Source organism: Hypoxylon trugodes (genome assembly GCF_022578975.1).
Source record: "Hypoxylon trugodes strain CBS 135444 unplaced genomic scaffold F4822scaffold_2, whole genome shotgun sequence".
Classification (NCBI taxonomy): Eukaryota; Fungi; Ascomycota; class Sordariomycetes; order Xylariales; family Hypoxylaceae; genus Hypoxylon; species Hypoxylon trugodes.
Genome location: NW_026250017.1, coordinates 3,544,916 through 3,559,340, shown reverse-complemented (window position 1 = coordinate 3,559,340; position 14,425 = coordinate 3,544,916). Strand labels below are relative to the sequence as shown.

General features: G+C 46.4%; 5 protein-coding genes across 5 annotated transcripts; 2 read left to right on the top strand and 3 right to left on the bottom strand.

Moving 5' to 3' along the window:
* Positions 1–403: 403 nt before the first annotated feature.
* F4822DRAFT_141828 (uncharacterized protein) lies at positions 404–2,898 on the bottom strand. Its single transcript, XM_051452865.1, has 5 exons — positions 2,773–2,898; positions 2,680–2,719; positions 1,153–2,620; positions 933–1,103; positions 404–873 (listed from the first exon to the last, which is right to left on the bottom strand). Exons 1-5 carry the CDS (start codon positions 2,780–2,782, stop codon positions 634–636), a joined length of 1,929 nt encoding a protein of 642 aa, XP_051318589.1. The 5' UTR covers positions 2,783–2,898; the 3' UTR covers positions 404–633.
* A 2,446-nt stretch (positions 2,899–5,344) lies between these two features.
* On the top strand, positions 5,345–6,577 carry F4822DRAFT_426021 (uncharacterized protein; the record flags this gene model as incomplete). The annotated part of the gene is made up of 1 exon (XM_051460463.1): positions 5,345–6,577. The coding sequence occupies one exon, from the start codon at positions 5,345–5,347 to the stop codon at positions 6,575–6,577; it is 1,233 nt and encodes a 410-aa protein (XP_051318588.1).
* A 930-nt stretch (positions 6,578–7,507) lies between these two features.
* Positions 7,508–9,403, top strand: F4822DRAFT_141799 (ER lumen protein retaining receptor-domain-containing protein). Its single transcript, XM_051452864.1, has 4 exons — positions 7,508–7,627; positions 7,699–7,783; positions 7,839–8,113; positions 8,207–9,403. The coding sequence occupies exons 1-4, from the start codon at positions 7,613–7,615 to the stop codon at positions 8,894–8,896; spliced, it is 1,065 nt and encodes a 354-aa protein (XP_051318587.1). The 5' UTR covers positions 7,508–7,612; the 3' UTR covers positions 8,897–9,403.
* F4822DRAFT_392296 (glycoside hydrolase family 76 protein) lies at positions 9,270–11,983 on the bottom strand. Its single transcript, XM_051457189.1, has one exon. It carries the CDS (start codon positions 11,569–11,571, stop codon positions 9,700–9,702), a length of 1,872 nt encoding a protein of 623 aa, XP_051318586.1. The 5' UTR covers positions 11,572–11,983; the 3' UTR covers positions 9,270–9,699.
* Positions 11,984–12,239: 256 nt separating this feature from the next.
* On the bottom strand, positions 12,240–13,502 carry F4822DRAFT_392293 (S-adenosyl-L-methionine-dependent methyltransferase). Its single transcript, XM_051457188.1, has 3 exons — positions 13,252–13,502; positions 12,738–13,195; positions 12,240–12,675 (listed from the first exon to the last, which is right to left on the bottom strand). Exons 1-3 carry the CDS (start codon positions 13,287–13,289, stop codon positions 12,365–12,367), a joined length of 807 nt encoding a protein of 268 aa, XP_051318585.1. The 5' UTR covers positions 13,290–13,502; the 3' UTR covers positions 12,240–12,364.
* Between the last annotated feature and the right edge of the window lie 923 nt (positions 13,503–14,425).

Genomic DNA, 14,425 nt, shown 5'->3' with positions numbered 1-14,425 from the left:
TATGCCGAGTAGGAAATATTAGCTAGGGCTGTGCCACGGACAACCAAAGGCTCTAAGATTGATCGCCCAGGGTCTGAATGTTCTGCCAAGGCTCAGGGCTGAGAGCTTAGCTAGGGGTTCTAACTCGGCCGAGAAAAGCGATGGGTTATGTAAGGGTCTGCGAATTTCGCACATTGACCTAAATTCGAATTCGAAAATGGATCCTTCTCTCTTATATATTGCCGGGTATTAGATATCTTGGATGACGTATTGTGGCTGTGATGACGTCGAAGGCTTCGGTAGTGGTGTTAAGCATTCTACCTAGGTGAAGCTGAAAGCTTGGCGGCTCAAGTGATACCCCTGATACCCACATGGAAAGGCGGGATATTCCTAGATTAACCAATTTTTATCATCCATGTATTATTGCAATTATAATGATCAATAATCATGGTCAGCTACGGATTTAGTCGCCGACCATTTCATAATAAGTCACCGCCGTACGGTTTATATTAATTCCGATTCTGATGTTCTGGGTATCTTGAAGAGGCTACCTGTCGATGCTGCTTACTTTCTGAGGTGATTGAGAGCATCAAGTGAAATGAGATCGTATTGATCTGACTTCGTTCTCTTCGGCCCCCCATGTTATTTACTATATTACCTTCTTTCCAGAGCGACAGCCGTGCGCTCGAGGAAAGCATTGAAGTCTTTGATCTGTTTGAGGTTCCCACCACCATCGCCAGTAGCGCTAGCCTGACCAACCACCTGAGAAATTAACAATTCTAGATTGGAGAGTTCGGCTGCTTTCTGTTCCTTTGGATCAAGGTCGGGCGCTGATTTCCCGTTTTCGATGGCCAATTCGATATCATCCATCGCAGAGGAGAGTCCTAGCTGGTGCTAGTAGAATTATTAGCAACATGAAGTAAATGGCAGATAATTCAGCTATTGAGACATACCATGGATTCTTTATTGGCTGTTTCGTGACGAATCCTCACTGCATCCATTTTCAAGGCTACCTGTTCCCTCTCCGCTCGAATGCGCATGATTTCCGACCGAAGTGTGAGCTTTTCTTTTTGCACCGATCGCACCCGTTTCTTAAGCGCGTGCATCGTATCAAGTACAATAGTCTAAAAATCATTAGCCAGTACACATTATGGCATTACTATAATGACTTACGTGCTCTAACAGTCGTGTTCGTAGTTCTTCCTGAAATGCCTCTAAAGCTCGCAATTTTGTCCTAAATTCTTTCTTCGTAGCTGAATCTTTCGCGTTAATAGCAGCCTGTTGAAGCGTCTCTAAACTAGATTCAATGACTTCGTCGCATATTTGTGATAACACGTCAATCACATTAACGCCGCCACGGTTGGCGAATGGAATATCGGAATTGAGGATATCTGCATCGGTGTCATCTTCGTTGAGATGTATGTGTTTTGTATACCGCTGCACAATAATAGGAATTGCTTCGCCGTCGCTTCGTCTTCTTGAAGCCTGCTTATTCTTATTGTTTGGTGGCTTGGGATGTGATTGTCTCGCAGGGCTCTCTTGGGTTCTTTTTTGTCTGCTTTTCTTCCTTGGGCGGGTTTCTTCAACCCTCGAATGCAACTCTGGCGATGGTTCTCGGGGTGGACTAGTTCGCGGTCGTTTTCGACCAATCTTTCGGGCAGCTGTCTGAGCGTTGATTTCCTCAGCTCCCTCATCATCGGCCTCCACTTCTTCTCGTTGAACTTCATCTTCAGCTTCTTGATCCTCAGCCACGGGTTTAGATTTTATCCTCAGCTTGGGTTTTCTAGCACTACTAGTCCCTGCGGCCTCGGGAGGCGAAGATAGCTCATCTACTATACTAGGGGTATTCAATTTGTTCCGACTTCGTGTGGATCGTGTAGAGCCAGTGGTTGCTGTATCATCGCTCCTTCGTGGTCGTCGATTCGTGGGCGAAAGTTCGTCAACCTCATCGATTGGCGAACCAACTGATGTTCTCGCAGCCGTTCGAGTTGATCGTGCCGAAATCGCGCCTAAAGTAGCTCCACTTGCTCTGCTCTTTCGTGCTAATGGTGAAGATAATGTTACCTCGGCTGTACCCTCGGCTTCGTCGTTCGTCACAGTCCTTAAGAGTTTTGCGCTTCGAGTAAGACTTTCGGGGACCCTAATTCGTCGTCTATGCCCACTTCCTGGGGCTTCGGCTGGGCTTTCGGTGACTTCTTCGGCTATGGCTCCGACAGATACTCGCGAGGTTACTGATCCGCGGGATACTGGTCGCTGTACGACCGCCGGCAATGACTCTAATGTTTCCTCCTCATTCTGTGGTTCCTCTTGTGGTTCCTCCTGTAATACCGGACTTGGATCTGCTGAGGGTTCCGGTACATTTTCGGGACTCTCCTCTTGAATGGCATTGTAGGGATCTGCTTTTGCCCCACTAATTCGGGCTGATATCCTCCTCGATGATCTAGTGGCACTAGAGGACGGCTGCGAGTCTGGTAGGCCGGCATCTAGGCTCAATCGTCGTCGCTTCGCTGAAGTATTCGGTTCCGACCGTGGTATAGAGGCAGGCGGAGGAGGTGCTGGTGGGGAGAGAGTGGGAGATGCTTCAGATACTTCGGCACCGGGAAGGATGAAGCCAAACGAGTCATCGGCAACTTCATGACGTCTATACACCAGAATATTAGAATATATATCAATTTCAGCTTTCAAGGGGAATTTACATACCCAGCCCCGCGCATACGCTGTTGCATGCGCTCTTCACGACCTAATGTTTCTGTGAGCTTGTGTTCGAAATTCCCGTAAGTATATTTTGCTTACTGGTAGCCATGTTGTCTTCTAATACTAATTGATTAGTACAATCCAGAAAAAAAGCCTCTCGGATTACATCGCTTCCAATGTTATATGGTAAATACAGCCCAATAAAGTTGACGTAGTTTCCAAAAGTGCTAGACGCGTCGCAACACGTGCCACAAATTTAGGTAATTGATGGATTGAAGTGTGGCTTGCGATACGGATGCCCCCACCTTACAAGTCCGATGTGGCGCGTGGCGTTGTGGCGTCTCATTTTCGGACCTCCGATAATTGAACCTCTCCTCTCTCGTATCTCCGAAACGCATCATCTTACAGCTTCATCTTACAACTAACATCCAGTGGCTACGGTTCAATTCACCCGAAAAGATAAGATATTATAGACTATTTAATACTCATATCAAGCCGGAATCCATGAATATCAACCCTGTTGTCGAAAGTAATATGCACTTCTTGTGTCAGTGTTCCTCCTGAGTCCTCCAAGCTCGAATCTCCTTTAACGTGGCTATCTCATTAGTTCCCGCTAGCATCGAGATTAAATTTCGGCCCCAAAAAGTTAAAGAAGCCTAACCCAACGTTAAGTTCGGATTCTCAGGGGTGTTGACTTTCTGAATCATAGCAATCTCCTGAAGACGACTATGGGTGAATTCCTGCTCAGGTAGGTGTTCAGTATTGATACAAGGGTCGTATATAAAATCCTACTTTGAGGAACTCACGAATACGCGGGATCGGCATTTGTATTATGCTTCACATCCTAAGATATTCTAGAGTGTCATAAGCGACATACCATTGCAATATAATTGGGATAGCGGTAGATGGTAAACAACTCTCGGTGTGACCATGAGCTGACCCTTCCGCTGGAGATCCTGTGGTATTATAATACATCTATTCTAACATTTTATTATAGCATTTCCATGCAGATGGGTATATCTAGGTATATCTAACTAATTAGGCCTCAATACCTGTATGAATGTACGTTCTCTACGTATGTTGAAGTCACTCCATCTTTTACGGGCTATACATATTTTCCCGTCAAATCCTAAATAATGGATTACCTACTGTAGTAGATGCGCTACTAGATAGCATGGAAGAATAATAGGTAGTAATGATAGAATATTATTTGCATTCGGCAGATTAGCCCATATTTTATACCTAGGTACAATTTATCCTATAACTCATTATTGCCAGCAAGCTTTGCTTGGGGTTGTCATACACTTGCTGGCGGGCATACCATCAGGCGCCTTTATAGAAAAACCTGTTCTTTACTGCCAATATAGGGTGTTAACTATGGATACTACTATAGAAAAACGAGGAGTCGTTCAGGACAAGAATATAAATACTACAAATACCCACGCTTCCCTACAAAGCAAAAATTGGCTTCAAGACGTTATCAGGGTGAAACATTCACTCATTCTCTACCTAAGTACCTACCTAGGTACCTATATAGTAAGAAAAAACGAAATCGTGGTAGCTCCTATTATGTATGGTGGCTGCCTAGTTAAGGTAAAAGCTCGGACTTCACAAGGAGAGTTGCTAGTCTATAGGGAAGTAATGGAATGGGAAACTGCTTCTACGTTGTCTACTGCGACTGCCTAGTTATGAGATGTCCAGTTGATATGCCTTTAGGCGAGTGATCCAGAAGGCCTTACCCCTGAAGAATTAGGTGCGTATCAAGACTCTCAGTAACTGGATTCCCACGAACCACCGGAAGGTAACTTAGCTCGAGGCACTGTTTAACCCCCTTTTTGTGTTATGCCGATGGTGATTGGATGTTTAGGCCCTTGAACCCCTAGACGTGCTAAAAGGCCACCAATATGATGGGCTATAGCGTACTGAGGCTCCCAAACACCTAGTGTGCCTTCCTCTCTAAGTGATTATTCGACTAGAGTACCACGGCAACGGCGGGGAAAAATCGCACATCAAATCACCTAACCAGTGCCATCCCGTTCATTTCTTGTTTTCCTACCAAGGTCGACTGTTCCTTCGGAGAAAAAATATCTCTTCTTTCTTCGTCCTACCATTCACCCTTCACCCAAGCTTTCACACAATACACTTCAATCTTTCTCCTTTTCTTCGTGGCGCACGCTCTACTGGTAGCTGAACAACTCAGCTTCTAGGCGGTCGCATTTGTCTCATCATTACGGAATACTACTATTTCTTTTCAACATTTTGACATCGAAGCCCTAACTCCATTTTCCGAGTTCTTCTTCCAGCCTCACGATTTCTTTTTTCTTACCAAGGCCAAGCTGTCTCAAAGCCATTACACAAGGTAAACCTCAAAACTCCTAACACCCTTTAGCAATAAATACTAATTATGCAGGCAAATAGTATCCTGTCGCATTGTCGCATCCTGTTGCGTCCGTGATAGATCTTGTAATCAGTATCATGAACTTCAAGGAGCTTTGGCGCGTGTCGCAAAAATCACTAAAGCATTGTTTACGAGAGCTCCCTCTGGATTTATTGTGAGTATTCCACTTCTAGATTTTTACTTTCTTTGTCACTATCGCACATATTATGATGTTGTCGGATCAAAATCTGATTCTAACTGTATCAATAGACTCTCTATTCTCTTGACGTGATCATGTGTCGCCTCGAACGCCTTCACTGCCCCGATTGCGGGATCATAAGCGAGTATGGCTTCGGAATCTGCAAAAAGTATGATGAATTGGACAACAAAGATCTCATCAACGCGCACGACGAAGAATACCATCTCCTCGACAGAAATTTTTTCTTTCGATGCGAGAACTTTGCCTGGCCGCCAGTTCAACCAATTCCTTTGATTCGGCAAGTATGCGACCGTTGCGATCCTTTAAGGACTTACTACGATAAAACAGTCATTGGGCTCGGACCGCAGCTTCGCAAGGCAAGCAGATTGAACAGGAACGGAAACGTCGAGAAGATCGACGCGCCAAACACAGACAGCAACGCCTTGCGAGCGCGGCTTGGTGAACTCCCTCATCGAGTCCTTACTATTAGAATTCCCTACTGCAAGCTCTGCAACCAACCCGATATGTTCACCAAAAAATGCAGGGGTAAGACAATATTTGGTATCAAGGGAGTCGAGCTCGAGGGCAACTCCATCTTAGGCAAATGGTGGTGTAGTAAGGCAGCCCGCCCATGGGTCAGTACCGAGATCCTTACCGGATTCATTCACAAGCCATGCACTAGCTGCGTTGACCGCGAGATTGATATGCGCCGAAGAGTACTAGAGTTCCGACAGACGTGTAACTCACTTGAAGCCTGGGCTGTTTGGAACTGGCTAACCCTACGAGGCACTGGACTGGTCGACTTCTTCTCCCACGAAACAACTAACATCGGCCTACCTGATAGCGAACCTCCCGACCTAAGACAATTCCAGGCCATCATGGCCAATGGTTGGAAGGCTAGAACCGGGTTTCCATTCGAAGAGGTCATCGAATTAGACAATTTATGCATTTCGCTTCCGTTCACACCTCATCATAGACCCTTCTTGACGCTTTCAGAATGGAATGGGTTTGTGGGAGTTCGTCCACGCATGGTTCTCGATAGTGCACTCATGCCGCTTACCTCCGCGGGTTTCACGCACATGGTTACCTTTGATTCACTGACTCCTGTCACCGACGACGCCGACACTGAGATGGTAGACCGAAGACATCGCCGTGGCTTCTTTCGACTATCCGAGTTTGGAACGTGGCATCTACAGGGCTCGAAGGATGCGTTAGCCAGATGGAGATTATCACCTGTTGCATCGCAAATGTATATTCAAGATGCAGAAGAATCTGAGGAAGAATCTGAGGAATCCTCAGATAAGGATTCTTCGTCGGACGGCTTCTAAGTCGCAGAGTGACATGCACAGAGAGTAGGGGGTGAAGGGGTCTACCTGGATCAAACTCTGCTCGATCTGGTGAATTTTACTTGATTTTCCTTTTCCGGCGTGAACATAAGTAAGATATACTATTCGTCTTGATAAACTTTGTTGACCATTCTATAGGCATTTTGCTATTTCGATACTACCCTTTGGCAAGTTAGAGATTGGCAAGATTTAATCTCGTCGATTGGTTCGATGAATTTGACTACGAGTTCAGTGCACAGTTAGGTGGCTCGTGCTACGTTTCATGATTCTTTCGAGTAATGCTTCTTCGTATGCATGGTGGCTTACATCTACGCGACCGAGTAGAAGCATATTGATCGGGTGGTTTCTTGTTGTTGACTCAGGGAACTGGATGCTCGTCTGCGCTATAGGGTGCTTTCCCTTGGCGAAGAAAGATGTCACATAATTTGATCGCCCGGTTCTGATTTCTATGGTACTTGCCTTGTTTGTGCTACCATTTGGTTGTTCGGTCGTGAAGGAGGACGAGAGGAGGATAATAAGGGGGTGATAGGGGATAATAGGAGGTGGCTAATGTGATGAGGCGGGAATTCACAAGCCACACAATGCAGCTGAGAAGGTACTTAGGTACTTTAACAATACGCTTGTGCATATGTATATACGTTGAGGCTAGTACTATTACGGTAGCTTAGTGTAACAAAATGTCGGACCCACTTTCCCAGGATACACGTAATGGTCGTCATCGCTATGCAGGCCTGGCAGGCGTGACCTTCGCGACACCTCTCCTTATACATGATTTTAATTTCAGCTTTCACAATAAGTCTGCCTAAAACATACTAAACCCACATTTCTTTGCTTCATTTCCCCCCACGAAGCTCTTATGACTATCATCGTGAGAGTTACTATCACGAAATTCCCCGAAATATAGGTAACTTCTGCGGCTCTGAGGTATTCTTGAATCAGGGCCGCCGGATACAGCTCCATTCTACCTCCAACTGCCATTAAGAGCTAGGATAGCTCGAACCAGACCACTCTATCAAGATGACTGCATGGAATGTTAGTGATTATACCTGCACCTCTACATCCGCAATATTAAACGAGTTAAACCTAACGAATATGGTTGACAGGTATTCCGAATACTGGGAGACTGTTCCCATCTACTTTCCAAATGTATCCTCATCTTCGCTATCCATCGGAACCGGAGCGCTGAAGGTAAGTTTCCTAGCTGTCGAGACATCGTAAATTTAGGCTAACACAGCTCTTTAAGGTGTCTCATTCATCACACAAGTTTTCTACGCCGTCGTCTTCTGCACGAGATATACGGATTTCTTTACCGAGACGTCGACATGGAACTACTTCTTCAAGCTATTCTACATCCTATCGTCCTTCTACATCATAATTATTATGCGATGGCTATTCCCACGGACTAGAGAACGCGAGCTTTCTTGGAAGTTGGGCGCTGCCGTATTGATGGGGTCGCTTTTCATTTCGCCCTTCACCATGCTCATTTTCGAGCGGAAAATGGGTTGGGGCTTCTTCTCGGTTAGTCCCCTCCCTTCCCCTCCACTATACTATCCAAGCAAATGAGCAAACCATCTAGTCTGTGCCCAACCAACTAACACACTTTCTTAACAGTGGATGTACGACTTCTCCCTCATCCTCGAATCCGTCTGCGTCCTCCCGCAACTACTCCTACTCCGCGAAACCACCGTCCCGACCGTTATCGACTCGTTCTATCTAATCACGCTAGGCTCGTACCGCGCCCTATACATCCTGAACTGGATCCTGCGCGAGCTCGACGTCAACGATCGCAAGCCGAGCACCGTATCTATTATCTTCGGTGTCATCCAAACCGCGCTGTACGTCGATTTTTTCTGGGTATACTACACGCGCCAGCGCGTCAAGCTACGGGGTGGCGGTGTTGTCGACGCCGATGATATCCGTCGGGGCTGGTTGCTCGCGCGTATTTTCGGTAACAAGCGATTCGCGGCCCAGGCCTCTGCCGACGATGAGGAGAGTGCGCCGGCGTTAGGTGGACGTGGCGGAAATCAGCGCAGATCCAAGTGGGGATCTAGGGGTATCTCGATTAGCGCTGATGACGGTGTACATGAACATGAACGCGAGAGGGGACAGCAGCATGATGCGGATGAATTTACGGATGCTACGGTTGATCCTGATGCTAAGATGAGAGATCCTGATGAGCTGGCTAGGGCACTGGATGATGATGATAGTAGCGACGACGAAGGGTTACCGCCGGCTGCGTCGTCGCATGCCGAGCAGAGTAGGAGTGGTGTGAGCAACGGAAGTGAGTGGCGAGATAACTAGGCTAAGTTGTACTTAGCTTGGTAATATTCGCACTGGTATTTGGATGGTCAAGGAAACGGGCAAGGGAATTTGTACGACTAAACAAGTTCGATTTCCTCGTGCTTCAGGGATATGAAAGAGGAGGAAGATGTGTTACTCTACTGTACTGTTAGCATCACGAGGGTCATCAACAAGGCGTACGGTATGCGTGGAGGGAGTCATGGCTTCTACGCTGTGGGGTTGTTTCGAGGATAGCCAGTTCTTGAATTTCCCAACTTATTGAGATATGGATTCTCTCTGATTTTGTGTCCATTGTTTGTTTACGGACTTCAGAATTCTGGAGTCGCGACTCGGCAATTAGTGCATCACTACATTATTTCAGGTACCAAGATGGTTAGGTATTTGGTAATGCTAGACGGTATCTTGTATGCGGGCCCTGATCTAAGTGAAGCTATCTACACCGAATAATCGTATAACCCGACACCTGCGCCTCGTGCTCAATGACTATTGTCATTAACATCATGATCATTCCTCATGATGCCCCTGTTTATGCTCGTTTATGTACATTCGTATCTGCGTATATGCTATGTAATGTGAAGAAAAGAAGACGCCTCTCCGATTTGCTTTCCCACCTCTAGATGATATGCACCCCTCATCCCAATAGACCGACAATTGCCCTAGACATCAAAATTGCGGTGGCTAGGGAGACGCCAATATTCGTACCACATTTTGGGAGAAAAAAAGGAATTGAAAAGTCCAGCGATGAATCATAGGAGGACTCAAACCACGGACATCATCGTGAGCCACACTAGGTACCCGGGTAACTAAGGCGCATGCGCGATCTTCCAATATGCCCTTAGAAGCGCCAGGCCACCGCCCTGTGTCTCAATAGTCCTGCCGCGCCCGCGCCTATTCGGGTCCTTTACGGCGCTATTTTCATCTTGGCGTTTCTTAAGTTCACCCATCGGTGTGTCCTCAGCGTCGGTGTCAATGTCTCCATCTAAAGGCTTCTGTATTTGGTCCGGATCCGCAACATGCAGCCAATTCGGATGATGACTCTTTGGCTTGCCGCTATTGGGTGGTTGAGCGCGCCACGTCGTATCGTTCGGCACACCATAATTGCGGTAATCGACTTCGCTTGCATCGCGCGGCACCCCGTCGTCTTCCATGGTGGGCCATGGCCCGTCCCAGCTTTTGAGTAGGCCTGCTGTCCACCATTGTCCGAATCTTCCTGCCTTGTCGCGAGTACCCAGTGCTGCACGCACATTATGTTTCAACCAGCCTCCGTACGAGGAGCAAGCCTCACTGTGTGATTTTTGTATCTCAATGAAAGCGCGCATTTCGGGATCAGTAGGGGATTCTGGCGCAGATGTGGTAATAGGGGCACAGAAAGCCGTGAGGTGATGGAAGAAAATGCCTTTAAATGTCTGCCCGTCTTGGCTGCAAGTCCCGCTTGCGTCACACGGATCTTCCATAACGCCTGCGCGGCCCAGGCCGTGCCATCTTGGAAGCCGTCTAGGATATATCGTTGAAATTTCATCAACAGGTGTGTCTAAAGTCAGATCATAGCCGCTTGCCTTAATCACGTTTCGAATCAATTTGTGACCGTCTAAAAGGTACGACGCAGCTCCTGTCGCTTCCCAAAGTCCGCGAAGTCCGGTGAGAAGTACGCCTTGGTTGTACGACAGGACCATGTTATTTCTCCGGTCACATTTTGTATTGTTGTTACCCGTGTCTGTGTACCCACTGATGTGAAAGCCATCTGTGTATAGGCCCCGACTGTCGGTCATGTTCGAATCAACAAGCCATTTGTAGCCTTCCACAGCAGCCTTTAGATACTTCGCATCTCTTGCTCCAGTATTGGCACGATTAACAGAATCATCATTAGAGCCACCGAAACCAAAGAATGGCGACGTGTTGTCATCACCTGGGAAGTATAGGTACATCGATATAGAAGCGGCGATAAATAGTTCGTTGGTTATAGCGTTCTTGTATGGCAGTAGGCGAGGATTCCAGACCATTCCGCCGCCACACAATTTGGTGTCCCATCCAGTAGATGCGAGATCCCAGAAAATACGGGCTCGGTGGGCGAAAGCAGGAATCCAGAGATTTCCATGATATGTCTGGTTTAAAAAGAAATCACTGATCCTCTGAAGATTATCCGTTTTGGGTTGAGTGGCTGCATTTTTGATGTCTGATTTAAAATGCAAATCGCTATGCATGTTCACAAGCTGAATGGTCTCGAGCCAGCCGAGCACCACCCAAAGGATATCATCATATGCCTCGTTCCGGATGGCAAATGCATCTTGACCGAAGTAATACGCGGTAATCTGTGCGAAATATTTATCAACCAGATTTGACTGAAATTTCCAATCTATGGAGCTTTCCTCGTCCGAATTGATGTGGATCAAAGCCTCGGAAAGGCTACGCACTGCGCCGGAGATGTGCGTGCCCATGACGGCAGCTGTCCAGTCGATTGCGTCGGGCCATGTCCCAAGCCATGGCGTGAAATAGTCCTCCTGCATGACATGCATGGCATCCAATACGTCGACCAGCACATTTAGATCCGGCGAATGGGATTCCTTATCTCGGACCAATGACGCTCTATCTTCGGCCGTGTTAGGTAACCTATAAGCACGGCTGCCGAAAGCCAAAAGGATGGCAGAAGATATGACCCGAAGAAGAGGTGGAACCATCTTGGTCACCGTGCGACTGGAGCCAAAAACTATGTGGGTGGAAAAGGGATGAGAATTTAAAGAACCACCAAATCTCGAATTCCAGATTCAAACCATGATTAAGTAGAGAAAAGATTGATATCTAATAATATATATATAATTCAAACCATTGAGACCGGGGATGGTAAGCACGATGATTTCGTGCGGTTCGTTCTGTAGAATTTGAATCCGCCGAGGGAGGAAAATTCTTTGAAACTGGTCACGCGTGGCTTCGGGCGAAGGATTTTTGGCTTGGAAAAGGGAGTAAAAGGTCCGACAAGATACTTAAGCCACCATTGTATTACATACCAAATACGAAGTACTAACGTCGACTTCGAATTGTACGTAAGACGTATCAAATAATTGTACAGTATAGCTTAAATTTATTATGAACCCGGATAGAATTCTGAGCCATTAAAGGCGGGCAGTCTGTTTTAGCTGAGTGTGGGGTAAATGCACTAATCCATATTCATACTAGCACTTTCTTCACGGGTATCTCGGTATTGAACGGAGATGTACCTAAGTATTTCAAATAGGGGTTTCACAGTGTGTCTTGGTTTTATATGGGGTACTTACTCAGGAGTTCTACACATGTTATATACGCCACTGCGCCACTCTGCATATAACAGTTTTCTCGCAATTTAATCTTGATGTCATTTCGATCTTCATCGACATGAGGATAATTAGACAAAAATATCAGTCTATTGTCTTGTTGATCTATCTACGGTAGTTCCAAGTCTATGGACTCGGGTTTATATGAAGCAATTGACGGCCATTACAAGCTTGTCACAATAACGCCTTGTCCATCACCGGGAGGCTGGTACATTCCCTCGATAGTAAGCCCAGCAGTACCAAGAAGCTCTCGCCACTGAGACTCAGTCCTCTCCATAGCCGACAAGATGGTCAACATCATCAGATCCCATGTGGCAGGAAGCTGAGTACATCCGGTATTAGGAAGGATGAAATCGGTAACAACAAGCTTCGAGTATCCCTTCTTCATCGACGAAGTAACGTTTTTGAGGATTCGGAGGCATTCAGGGTCGGCCCAATCGTGCATAATAAATTTCATAAAATAGATTTTAGCACCTGAACAGAGAATTAGGTCAGCGATTGATGAAGAAATAATGTAGGTCTATTTCGCATCTTACCTTCCACGGGCTTATCAGTGAAGAAGTCAATTTTACGCTTCTCTACTGTGGATGGGAGCTCCACGGCACTATCAAGCACTCCTTGTTGATCATGAAGGACAAACTTTTCCCCTGCCATATCTGGAAACTCATCAAGGAACTCCTTAAGGTCATGCCCACGACCGCCAGCAACATCAACCAGCAACGGTACATTAGCATCGATGCTACCGCCAAGAAGCTTTTCCTTGACTGGGAACCACTTCACCCAAGACGGTCGGCTACCCCTGTCACCTTCAAAGAAGGTATTGGCGTCATCCCAACGCTCCTTGTTCTCCGGGCGTGTAAGCCACGGGAAAACGGCAGCATCGACGTTGAATGCCTTTTGGAAAGGACCATGTAGAGGATCAGCCGGGTTTTTGAAGCTCGTCTCTTTGAAGTATTCAGGGGTTATAGCCATGATTCGCATCGCAGTATCATAACTATGGGTATGTTAGTAAAAACGAGGCTACTTGTAATTGGTTGGGGGGTTGTATACATGAACTTGATCATGCCTTGTGTTAGGCGATCGTTCATATGCTTCGTCCATTTGCTGGTTCCATACAAGCCATCCCCCTTCTCGGGTACAAAACCGTAAGTCGTGAGGACGCGTAAAAGACGCCCTTTACCCTAGTTAGCAATCCACACGTATATTCAAGATTATACAACGGCCGATCGAACATACTAACTAGGATTTCGTCGGCACCATTCCTTTCGGCAATCTCTCGGGCGGAGGCTGTCCCCTTTTCTTCGATTATACCAAACGCATTCAAGGTCACGCAAGAACGAATCGCCATGAAGATTGACGGCTGCGATCCGACTGGTCAGATTAAACCAACACCAAAAGTTCTAGGCAAGCCACATACCAGGTAGGCAAATTTGATAAGCGAATCCTCGGGCTTCTCGAGGGATCGAGTAAGTTGGCTTGCAGTATGCAGGGCCTGTACCCTGTTTTCTTCAGAGCGAGAAGTCTCAGAGTTCTCGGATAAATAAGCTACAAGCTTCTGAGCGGCCTCAAGGGCCTCAACTCTTTCCGTATCAGAGAGCATGATGAACAATTTTTTTTACGAGATTGATTTAATTCGACACCAACAAGAATTTCCAGACAAAGAAAGTCGGTAGAAGAAAAGAAGAAAAGAAGGCTCTGAGTGAGTGATATTCAACTGCCTACCCCTAAGTACATCCCCAGGTCAAATACAGTAAACAGGTATATGCCAGGGTATGTAGCAGACAGCTCTCCATATTGAGGCGAATAACATCTAGGTTTTGGATCCCACACTGCGGTACGACATGGTATTATGGTTGCACCAACACCCATCCCTTCTCTATTAGCATGCCCGACAGACTGAATAATACAGAATTCGTGTACCGGGGAGAAACGGACTCTCCCGACGACCCAAATTTCATTACGGGACCAACAGCGTCTGTAACACCCGTGCGGAACCAATAGCAATGATGCTTGGGATTGCGCTGATGTGGAGAGAACCAACAGGGGAGCAGAGTCGGGAATATGTCTTCAATTGGTAAGAATGTTACATTTTATATGTAAAGCGCCTTTTTATTTACATATGAAATATTAACTAACATAATCATATTATTCTACGAAGTCTTCTTTGCATTTACTCAATAGTCGACTTCTTGTTAGCTATCCTGAGCCGTTTAAGAGCCACTAT

What these genes read in the sequence shown, in the direction of transcription:
- F4822DRAFT_392293 (XM_051457188.1), bottom strand. Translation starts at nt 13,289, where the DNA reads ATGAACGATCGCCTAACACAAGGCATGATCAAGTTCAT. An exon ending in CAAGGCATGATCAAGTTCAT is followed by an intron (nt 13,196 to 13,251) that starts GTATACAACCCC and finishes ACATACCCATAG; the next exon opens with TTATGATACTGCGATGCGAA. An exon ending in CACTGATAAGCCCGTGGAAG is followed by an intron (nt 12,676 to 12,737) that starts GTAAGATGCGAA and finishes TTCTCTGTTCAG; the next exon opens with GTGCTAAAATCTATTTTATG.
- F4822DRAFT_392296 (XM_051457189.1), bottom strand. Translation starts at nt 11,571, where the DNA reads ATGGTTCCACCTCTTCTTCGGGTCATATCTTCTGCCATCCTTTTGGCT.
- F4822DRAFT_141799 (XM_051452864.1), top strand. An exon ending in TCGGAACCGGAGCGCTGAAG is followed by an intron (nt 7,784 to 7,838) that starts GTAAGTTTCCTA and finishes CAGCTCTTTAAG; the next exon opens with GTGTCTCATTCATCACACAA. An exon ending in TGGGTTGGGGCTTCTTCTCG is followed by an intron (nt 8,114 to 8,206) that starts GTTAGTCCCCTC and finishes CTTTCTTAACAG; the next exon opens with TGGATGTACGACTTCTCCCT.
- F4822DRAFT_141828 (XM_051452865.1), bottom strand. An exon ending in GAACACGACTGTTAGAGCAC is followed by an intron (nt 1,104 to 1,152) that starts GTAAGTCATTAT and finishes AATGATTTTTAG; the next exon opens with ACTATTGTACTTGATACGAT. An exon ending in CAGCCAATAAAGAATCCATG is followed by an intron (nt 874 to 932) that starts GTATGTCTCAAT and finishes TAATTCTACTAG; the next exon opens with CACCAGCTAGGACTCTCCTC.